The sequence below is a fragment of the Protopterus annectens genome, chromosome 6.part1 (assembly GCF_019279795.1).
Source record: "Protopterus annectens isolate FY-2018-M chromosome 6.part1, PAN1.0, whole genome shotgun sequence".
NCBI classification, from domain to species: domain Eukaryota; kingdom Metazoa; phylum Chordata; order Ceratodontiformes; family Protopteridae; genus Protopterus; species Protopterus annectens.
The window spans coordinates 278926344-278938301 of NC_056738.1; the positions used below are offsets into that span (position 1 = coordinate 278926344).

Sequence of the window (11958 nt, forward strand, 5' to 3'; positions counted from 1 at the left end):
TTCCTCCTTCTGTTGTACAGTTTATTTATGGCAGGGGTCCAACAGACTGGACGCCTGCCTTTGGATGATTGGGTCTTGGTTTTGTTTGGGATAGCATGATCCATGCATTCCTGGAGATGTCCGTAGAATGCATTTATATAGGATTCTGCAGTTTGGGCCGTAGTTTCCACTGGCCCTGGGGCCTTGAAGGATTCCACTTCGGTTTTGAGAAGTGAGAAGTTCGCTTTTGAGAAGTTTTTCACTGTGGTTTTCTGGGCTGGGGGTGGGGTCAGGATCTTACCAATGAGGGATATACTTCTGGTGTGGAGCATAGAGTCCCCATGTTGGTAATGATCAGGTCTAGTATGTTGTCCCCACTTGTGGGAGTGGTGACTAGTTGTTCCATAGCATTTGAGTTTATAATTTCCAGGAACCTTTGGGCTAAGGTGCTGGGACTTGAGTAGTGCTCCCAGTTAATGTTTGGGTAGTTGAAGTCACCCAATATAATGGTGTTCGGAGAGATCTTCATGTTCTTTAATGTTTTCAGGAAAACCGAGTGGGATTCCTGACTTTGAGAGGGTGGTCTGTAGGATGCTATAAACTGAAAAGCAGTCTTGCCCACTGTTAGTTGCACATGGATGGTCTCCGATACTTCGTGCAATGCCACTAACCTGGAGGTGTGGATATCCTTGATAAATATGGAAACTCCCCCTCCTTTTGTGGTTCGGTCCGGGTTTTGGGGCCGAAAAGCATGATATGAGGTATAGCCTGGCAGTGCTGGGGTGCTCTCTGGAGCCTTGAACCAGGTTTCTGTCACTGCACAGATATTGATGTTCTCCATACTGAGGAGAGCTTTGAGTGTGTGCATCTTGAGGTTAAGACTTCTGGCGTTTAGCAGCATTACCCTTAGTTTCTTGTTTCTTGTGCTGTCTATGGGGGTGGGTTTGACTTTTGAGCCTTGCCTAAAAAAGGCACTATGGGGGTGGCAAGAGCCTTTGCCAATATCTGAAAGCCCAGTGGTGACAGGTGCAAGCCGTCCCTAGCGAAACAACGTGGCTTGTCGAGCATGTCATCCCAGGCTGACAGACACTGGATCCCCTTTGAATGACACCAAAATTTTAGCCAATTGTTAAAATCAATCATTTTGTCTTTGTACTGTGGCATCATTCTAGGTGAGGGTAAGATGCTGCTCAAGGTCAGGGTCATACCAGCCTGGGCTACATGATCAGAGAGCTCCTCTATGTCTCTTTTCATGTAGTCCAGGGAAGTACGTCTCAGGTCATTCACACCAGCATGTACAATGACTGAGTCATATTTGTATTTGCTTTGGAGTGACCTGAGTGCTTGCGTTATGTGGCAGATCCGAGCACCCAACAGGCAGCTCACCATGACCTTCTCTTTATTCAGCCTGGTGAGCGGGACGTCAGTGCGTCTGACAATAGAGTCACCTATTACAAGAGTATCAGGTGTGTTATTCAGCCTTAAGGGCTGTGGCTGCTTGGCACACTGACTTTGTGGGTTATGTGTTGTGCGTGTTTTGTTTTGAGGTAGCGTTTGCTTGGATTTCTGCTTTGGAGGTCTCTGTTGCTTAGGTAGATTTTTATTTAGAGCCTCCGAGTATGTTTTTGTGTATTTATGTGTTTGGTTCGCTGATGTGGTGGGACTATGTGATACTGGAATTGTGTTGTGTGAGGTTACCTTCTCCTCCTGACTGGTTACACCAGTTTTGAGATGAGAGAGCTCAGCCTCCAGTTTGGCTAAATAGTTGCATCTCTCACATATATTTGAACCTGTTTGGAGGAGGAGAGGGTTGTCCGTGTACATGAGACAGTAGTAACATTGCCTCAAAATTCCTAGATTCACCAGCTGGACTGGAGAGGAAACCATTGACTGACCTTTGGACATGCTAGAGTAATATAGGGAAACTGAATTTAAGACGGACCAATAGAGGACAGGGTAATCGTAGAGAGTATAAGAGTAAGTAGTGCTTATGGTTTAATAGTGCTAACTTGTAGGATTACTTAATTGGACCGGTGAAGGGCCTTAGAATGAGAATATGGTGTTTAAATTGAGAGATAGAGCAGTTCTAAGGGAAATAGTGAAGAGCAGACTTTGTGGAGCCAGGAATAGTTTAAACCCAATTAGGCGGCGCTGCCCGCTGTTGCGCTATGCTCAAAAATGTGCAAAACCGCGCAAAAGAGGGTTTTAAGAGAGGAAGATGAAGGAGTTTTGGAATTGACCCAAAATGGCCAATAAAACTACAGTTTCAAGTCAGTAACCACTCCCACAGGGGCAGGCAGTCTGCTCAATGTTTTTCACTGCCACTGATCAACAGAGAGACTTCCCTTTAGCCCAAGCAAAAAATGGCTTCACAGAAACTTACAAACAGTTCAAGAACAGCAAGCCTATAACTGAACTTTTTTAAATCTCAGAAAAGTGGGAAAAAAGCAAGATTTTTTTTTGTTTTTTTGTTTTTTTCAGAGCTAGCAGAGGTTCACAAGTATCAACAAGTTATAACAGATCATTCCTGTTGAGACAGCCTACAGAGAGGAGGTGAATCAGTTCATAAGTTGGTGTTATAATATTAATCTTGCACTAAATGCCAACAAGACCAAAGAAATAATGGTGGATTACAGGAAGAGCAACAGAGAGTACTCTCCACCTGTAATCAATAAAGAAACATAAGAGAGAAAAAAAGCACAAAATTTCTGGGGGGTGCCCATTGCAGAAGACTTGACGTGGTCACCCGACACAAATGCCATCATTAAGAAGGTGCATCAATGGCTTCACTTCTTGCGAAGGTTGAGGAGAGCAAACTTACCATCAATAGCTCTCACAGCCTTTTACAGGGGCATCATTGAAAGTATACTGACAAACAACTTTACAGGATAGTATGGAAGCTGTACTGCTTCCGAGCACTAGTCCCTCAAGATGGTAGTGAAAGCAGCTGAGAGGATTATCAGGAACTCCCTCCCATCCATACAAGACCTGCACAAGTCCAGATGTCTCAGCAGGGCAAGGAAAATAACCAGGGATAGCACTCATCGTGCTTACAAGCTGTTCTCACATTTAACATCAGGAAGCTGCTTTCATTGCATACGCTGCAAAACCACGAGATTCTGAAACAGCTTCTTTCCACTAGCCATCAAGATACTGAATTCTAGGAACAGTACCCTTCACACTGGACATTAAGGCAGTAACTCAACAATACTGAAAAGTCTCAAGTGCAATATATAATCAGGTCTTACCTGCACCTAGACAGCAAAGTCAGCAGTAATCAAACTGAACTCTTACTGTGCAGTATAAATGTACGCCTTAAATCAATCACTTAAGTGCAATTTTTCCAGTGAAAATAAACTAACCTAGTAATGAGTAACAATCTGTTAAATCGGTGCAATAACACAAGTATTTATTATTGTGTTTGTTGTCTGTGTCTATAGAATTTTGTGTATTATCGTCATGTTAAATGTAGTATTGCATGCACATTGAGTCCGAAGAAACGTAATTTTGCTCATTTTGCATTTGTGTGAAACAAAGTGATAATAAAGTTTACTTTGACAGTAACTGAGCTATAAAATAAGTCATTCAGATCCAGTCCTTTCAAACCCTCTCACCGTATTTTAAGATTTCCTATTTACACATCCAACCTGTGTCTGAACTTAGATTTAAGGGTATGTTAACTTATCCAGCAACAATTATTATTCCCGTTGCAGACAAATCAATTTCTCTCAAAATGTGTCAGTATCCCTTAACTCATTTCCTCTAGTACAGCTCTTTTGAGTGTGCACTTTTAACTCTCAGTGGGTGTGGCTTGAGCTTTTCAAAAATTGAAGTTTCCACTTTACAGTTCAAAATATCTCTGTAACTATAAGTGCTAGTAGAAAACTATAAATGACACACTATTCATGGTAAATTGATCTTTATTTTAATGGCATTCATTCAATTTGGTGCTTTAAATTGGATTTTATAAGCCAAAATAAAGGCAGTGAATATTAATTATGTAATGTATACACAGCTTATGATATCTCAGTAACCATTCGAGCAGGACACATACTGCCATCACGATTTTCTTCAAACAGCTGTGAGCTTTCATATGAGTCTATGCAGTTCTGTCTCTGTTGCCTGAATGTTGAGATGTTTAGAGAAATATGAAAATTATTACAATACAATAAACAGTATATAAATAATATTCAATACCTCTTTAGCTGCATTTGACAGAGGACAAATGTTAATACAATTGTGTTAGCAATCATGTATGCTTTAAGATGAAATATTCTGATGCCTTGTATGTAGCATGGTTTTGGAATTAATGCAAATATTAACAAGCAATGTTTGACACGTAGAAGCATCAATTGGAGGTAATTGCAGAAACACCTAGAGGCGCACTTAGCTGTAATAAGTTAAGAGGCATCTTAATGTCTAATGCAGAGTTTTCTTCAAGCTTTGGTTGTCATATTTCCAGCTTGGACTGTACTTAACTTGATGTCTAATCCATCAAAACCTGTGTGTATTTCTGCACCATCTTTTTTTGTTATACTGAAGACAAGTCAGGCTTTCCAGCATTATTTTATCATTAATATCCCACTGAAGCCAGGTAAGAGCTCATTGCATCCAATGATGTGACATTGACATCTAATTAGATATGGACCAAATGAATCCACATCCATAAAGCAGGAGGAGGAGGCAGCATAAGAATTGAAAGACATATAAGGTATAATTTTGGGGATGTCTTTTTTCAGAACATGGAGGTAGTGGTCATTAGCAAGTCCTTAGTCCTCATGGAGAGAAAGAGAGACTTAATGTTTTCTTGTGCAAATTTACAAAGCCTTCAAAATGTAGGACAAGAAAAAAATAGAGGAGGCAGTGATATATTTTGGAATCTTCCTTGGTAAATTAAATAAATGTTACTGAGGTCCCCACAGATGACAACAGATGTGGGGCAGTCATACTTCATATTGTTGTTAATGTCACTTTAGAGAGTGCGACAACTATTCCATTATATAATTAACAGTGTACTTAGAGTGTTGAGCTGGAAGATATGCCAATGAGTTAGTTGTGTGATATACTCTATATTTTCTTACACAGTGCTCAGTCTGATTAAAGACATCATGGGTACTACTCAAACAGTTTACCAGAAAATAGAGACCTATACATAGAAAATACATGCATAATTTCCTCCATAAATTCAGAACAGTGAATCTACAGTAAGTTGGTCTGTATCAACCAAATGCTTGAAATACTGAGTTCTGACTGCCATATTTAGGGCAACCCAGACAGATGGTAATCCAGTAGAAATCACGTTGCTTCAAGAATTCTCAATAATAATAAGTTTAAAATAGCAATGTTTCACTTACTGTCATAACGTCCACAAGGGTTGAGTTGTCAGTGCCCATCTGAACTATACAGTTCCCAGAACATGTTACATGCAATATATTCATTCATATTTAAAAATGCTTAAAAAGGTTCTGCTCAGTCCATTGGAGAAATGTTGATAATAGCTATGAAAGTAAATTAATTTTAGTCCTAAATTATCGTTTGTACTCCATGCATCCTTTCTTTAAAAATACAGTCTTTAAAATATGTTGAACTACTACTCTCTGCAAATGATTATCTGACCTACAATTTAAAGTATGTCTGTATTCATCTAATTTCATTAATAGCAGACAACTTTTTTTAAAATGGAGTAGTATATTTCGGTCAAGAATTTCTTCAAACATTGGGAAGACGCACAGCTTATTTAACATATACTATGATGACATGATATATAAAATATAGAGGATTATGATCGGGCTTAGATTGTACCCACATTGTAATTTGTTTGAGACATGGATGCCAAGAAATCTTGGCATCCATGTCAAGAAAACATAATTAAAAGTTTTGATTTGAGACCCAGTCGTAATTGTTTATAGTGCATGGAGCTTTATCTGCTCCATGTACTCCTATTTCCAGGGGAAAAAGAGCCTAAGTGTTTTATCAGCTTTGAAAGCCAGTAAGGGTATTAACGAGCACTAGCTGTACTCAGTGCCTAGTGGGATATCTAATAGAAACAGCACTTAGAAAGGTGCTTAACAATTGTTAAACACCTTTCTAAGTGCTGTTAGCATCGGGTCTCACACTAGGTTATCCTTTCCCCAATACTGGACCATAATCACAGCACTCTGTGCACTACAGAATATTTCCACATCCTCAGAACACTGTTTACATATGCAGACATACTACTGACTTTACATATTTACTGTTTTACACATTAAAAGTTAAGTTTTTTTTTTAATGTGGATATTAATGTTTAAGCATATTTGCATTCTTTTGACTTACATGCATTTGTATTATGCACCAGCAGCATAGGTTTAGTATTAAAGGAGTATTAGAAAAGAATCATGAATATGCATTTTGCTTTATTCAGAAATAATGCTCAACATAATGTATGAAGTGCATTGTAAAGTATTTACAACATCAGGCTGTCTCCCACTTATACATTTGTGCTTGTTATTTTAATTACTTGTGGTAACTGCTGTAAAAGGACTAGTATCCATCCGATGAATTTCTTTAACATTATATTTTGTCTGTCACATGGGTATTTTATTTATTGGTCACTTCTTCTGCAAATGGTCTGTTCATAATATTCTAAATTCACATAAGTAGTTCTTTGCACAGGTCATAGACATAATTTGCAATGTAAAGGGCATGCAATTGAAAGACTAGAAAAAAGGAAACTCTATAGTTAGTTAAAAATAAGCTTTCTGTGTTGCAAATTCCAGCAGATGCGCAAAACAGGTTATTTTTTGATCTTCAGCAGTGTATTTTAGAAAGGCATTAGTAGACCAGACTGCTGAAATCAGTGAAAAGATTTGACATGAGACACAGACAGACAGCAAACTCAGCTTTGCTGAAGATGGCTTTACCTCCACCTACTGCAAGCCTCATTTGAGAATCAGTCTTAGGCTTAACTGAAACAAATTCCTTCTTAAACATAGATAATGAACACACAGGTTGCTATGCTGTATGACTTTCTGTACATATATATATATATATATTTTTTCTGTCAGCTGGCAGTGAAAGTCCACATGTTGAAGTATTTACTGTGATACAGGAATGGGCAATATATACAACATGCTCAATACATTGTACAGTTTACAGCTCTTGTGCTATGATGCAACCAGTTAATTTCATGAATTACATATGTATCAGTATTGTGCAGAGCGCAGTACCTGGACAGAGTGTAGTATTCATAGTGGCCTGTTTACGACACCACTTGTCCATCTCTTTTTCCATTATTTGACAGCAAGATTGTGTACTTCTGTTTTTTTCCTCCTAACAAAGTAGACAGGCATCGGGTAACAAGACAAAGAAAGCAGGTAATCTGGATAGTCATTAAATATACAATAAGGCATGAGGGATGTGCATGATACAGGCATTAACTACATGCTCAGGGGTGTTTGTGCTTAACAATCCCTAGGCATGTGGTAATATCTGTAGCATTGCAACTCTAGGGCCTTATTTCACTTATAAAATGAGCATCTTTAATTTTTGAAGCTTGAATTTTGCTTTTAATAGTTCATGTATGTTAATTATATGTTTTGTATATTTTATCATAAAATAGTTTGTGTCTTTCGGCTTTTCCCGGCTAGGGGTCGCCACAGCGGAACTCCGGTCTGCTGATGATTGGCAGTAGAGTTTTACATGCTGGCTTGCCGGGCCTAATGCACAACCTTCAGTGAAGGAACGCCCATTCACGCATGTCGCCACACAGAAGACGCTCTAACTGAGAATCGAACGGGCAACGTCTAACTGTGAAGTGACAACGCTACCGCAGCACCACCACTGCAGCATTTTATCATAAAATAATAGTTTTGCTTATTTCAACTGTTAGCTCTTCAGAGGGATGTCAACAGCACAAATAGTCAATAACGAAAATATTGAACTGAAAACATCAAAGCGGTGGAGCATCAAACTGTGGTCGTTGTTTGTCTGAGATCGAAGTACAGCGAAAAGTGGAGTTTTGCCCTTTCCCCAGTATAGTGTGATCTCAGAGTTGATATATATATATATATATATATATATATATATATATATATATATATATACATACACACACACACACACACACACACACACACACACACACATATATATATATATATATATATATATATATATATATATATACGTGTGTGTGTGTATATATATATATATATATATATATATATATATATATATATGTATTAGGAGGGTGTGTGGGGGAGGTGTGAGGGGCTTACCACCTTTAAAAATATGTATTGTTTGGGTTCTGTTTTGGCTTTCGATAGTGCACAGCTTCTATGTTTTCAGTGCAATATTTTGGATATCCACTATTTTTCAGAGTTATGACTTTAAATGTGTAAAATCTTGCTCTGAAATTTTTAGGGTTGTCATTTAATTGATTTCTGTCAAACGGTTGTGTGCTTTTGCATTTGGTTTATAAACAGGAGCCAGTACTACACAATACCTAACAGAGTAGACTGACATATTAATAGTGCAGTGCTTCATAAACATCTTCTCCTGCTTTCCAGATAGCACAGCCTCAAAAATGTTCACAACAGTGAATATTTCAGTGGAGATTCTAGGAACTGAAAGACACGCATATATGCAAGCAGTAATACTCTCACATATCATTGCTTAATTTGATTTAGCTGACATTATGTTTACTGCATGCTAAAAATATTCATAAGGGTGATTATTTTAGTGACAATTCAATGGTGGCAGTGGCTGCTAGACCCTAGAGTTGCTACATTTATCGGTTATTACTAATTAATTTGACTTTTCTCTCCATGCTTGGATGTTTTAACATTGATTTAATTGTTGACAATGCACAGGTGCTTTGCTAGTTATTTCCCCTAATGATGATTTGCCATCAGGTAGATGGAAGAAGGTAAAAGAAAGTCAGTGAGAGCAGTGTATCTACAGTCTACAGTCTGTTTTTGGGTCTGGTTGCTGTGGAAGGGAATTGGAAGCTTTTGATTCATTTTTGCACCTGCTTCTTGGATTATGAAACTGTGGTGTTCAAACTGCTTTGACAATTGGCTGTAACATATTTAACAATTCTGCAAAATTTGCTGTGATGGAGTATATTAGGGGCAACTAGCTATTTTAACATTCAAACAATATTCTTTTGCAGTTTGTGATCGGGTTGTGCCCACCAAAATACACTTTTTTTTTTTTAAGTTTTAAGAACTTACTGAATGTCTTGCCATCTTTTATGCTGCTGGGACATTGCTTTTTGGATTACAACTTGGTAAAATAATCTATATAGTTTGAATTGTTTTATTGGTGGCTGGGTAGAGACAGTTATTAAGCATAATGATTATTCTTGTTTAATAATGTAACAAAGTGGGCGGCCGTGATGAGCATTGCTGCCTCACAGCAAGAGGTTCTCTGGTTCGATCCTCGGCTGGGGTGCATTCTGCACGGAGTCTGCATGCCCTTCCTGTGGTCGCGTGGGTTTCCTCGCGGTGCTCCTGGTTTCCTCCCACACTCCAAAGACATGCTGCAAGTGGATTGGACACTCTAAATTATCCCTAGGCATGTGTGTGTGTGTGTGTGTGTGTGTGTGTGTGTGTGTGTGTGTGTGTGTGTGTGTGTGTGTGTGTGTGTGTGTGTGTGTCTGTGTCTTCTGTGGAAGGTTGGGCACCGGGCTGGCAACTCATAACCATAAAACTCCTCTGCCAATCATGAGCGGACAGGTGAACAGGTGATCCGCTGTGGTGACCCCTAACTGGGAAAAGCCGAAAGAAGAAGAAGATTAATGTAACAATGTAATTTTGTCTAACAATGTTATATTGTCTTCACAATATTTAGCATTGCTGTAGTTTAACGATCTTTTGTGAGTGATAATGAGACTTGTTTTTAGCAAAATTGCAGTTTTACAGTTATCATTTGGATCATATTATTGTTTCACATTATTTAAGTGAGAGTTTGGTATAATGTGCTTTGGAAATAAGCTTTATAATGAACTTGAATAAGACCACATTTCACTGAAATACTAGATGTGTCATGAATTACTTTTCCTGTGGTACATAAAATGAAAACATGAATTGTAATTTAACTGTGAATGTGGATGGTGTACTGAATGCCTTTACATAGTCTCAGTCTAACCAATTGTTAACTGTCAGTACATGTCTGAAATTAGGTGTGAGGGATTTACATAGAGTTTATAATTAAGCCCTCTTGTCTTAGTTGTTCCTTTGAATAGTAAACATAGAGGAAAAGCTTGCCTTTATGTAAGCGTATGTCATATTAATATATTGCTTAACATAACTGAGTTTACCAATATTCTCATGGTGACACATCACTGGTTACTATTATTTCGCTTTGGTGCCATTATGAATGCAAACCTTTGGCTGATATGTTATACTGGATGGGAGTATCATGCAGAAAAAAATACTAAAATATTTACTGTATCTAGAGCACTAAGGGCAGTTGTTGTTGAGGTTTTACAGTGTCTCCTGCAGAGAAAGTACTGGATACATTTGTGGAGCAGTGCTGCCGGTTGTATAACAGTCTGATTACAGCATTTCAGACCAGGTACATGTTTATATGTTACTGACAAATTTATGTTCATGATGGTAATCTGTAATCAGGTTTGGTTCACGCACCTACCTGGTGAAGAACTGAGTGAATACATTAAAAAATAATAAAAACAATGCCTACATAATTTAATGAATACATTAATATCAAGACATCTGTCCACAATGATTCTGTTTCTCTGTGGTAAACATGAGTCATTAAATATTGATGTAATTAAAACATGACATACTGAAGATTTTAATTTTGTTTCATTGCAAGGTAGATGATATGGTCTTAGCAACTCCTGATGAAAAACTGAATGCATATCTAAATGAAGGCTTTAAGCAGGAAACATTTGATTACAGAAATGGTTCGAAAGAGCTCAGACTTCAAAATGAATCTTCAATTCAGTCTCCACAAATAAAGCATCAGGTATGCAATTCCTTTTTTGTAATTTTTATTTTAGTTGAAATTGCACTATTTTTAGTTATCTACAGAATATTACTTTGGGTAGAATGAGTGACGGGAAGTCATTCGGCTGTCTGTAAAAACTTTCCAGCACATGATTTTTTTTCCAGAATGTACCTATAGGTTTAGCCGTATGCATTCCATGTGCTTGAAGAGCTAGTCTGAGGGAACATTTTTAATTAAACTGAATTTTGATACAGTGGTTAAGGAGAGATGGATTATAATTAATTACATTTGCACACATTACGCACAATTTTGTTTTAGTTCTAGCTACCTGGAAACATTTCTTACATACATCTTTGGTATAGGAATATAATTTCTCAAAATTGTTTTGGTCATATCTTCATCTTGAAGCTTAATATGCGGATATGTGCACACTTTCCAACAGGAATCATTGAATGATTCATATTATGAAAGTTCTGTGAAACAAAGCTTTTAGAGCCTATAAAAATGTATATCCTTATTGATTCTTACCTACAAGATAGCATTTTTGTCTACAGAATATTCTTTTGTCATCATATTAATATGTCTGTTTGCATTTTAAGGTCTGTTCAGTAGTTACATCAAAAATACATTCTGAAAAATGTCGTGCCTTTAACTATTATAGCTTGCATTGTGATAGGAGTGGATATTCTGTAATCATGTAATTTTTGTTTTCCTTTTTTCTCAGTTCTACATTTGTGCATTATGTCAGTATTTATGCTGTAACAATTTTGCATGTATAGCAATTTTCATTGTGCATTTCTGCTGGATACTGTAGAATTTAGCTGCTTTGACTCTGACTCTGAAGCATGACTGTAACTTCTCTTCCAATTCTATTAGTTTACTGTATGGAGCTCTGATTATGATGCCAGTGACCCCAGTTTGAATAGTGGGCCTAGCCTCTAAGGAGATAGCCGAGTAATGTAGTCCTGGCAGTCATATCCTGGGTGGAGGGTGTGTGCTTGGAAGAGTTTTCTGCTGCAGAAG

At 37.7% G+C, this 11958-nt stretch overlaps 1 protein-coding gene across 1 annotated transcript in view; it reads left to right on the top strand.

The window, feature by feature from the left end:
* Positions 1-11958, top strand: part of LOC122805511 — a 2681670-nt gene that overhangs the window by 1473810 nt on the left and 1195902 nt on the right. Inside the window, exon 6 of the mRNA XM_044075707.1 lies at positions 10801-10953. Coding sequence (XP_043931642.1) covers positions 10801-10953 — 153 coding nt within the window. The remainder of the gene's footprint in view (positions 1-10800; positions 10954-11958) is intronic.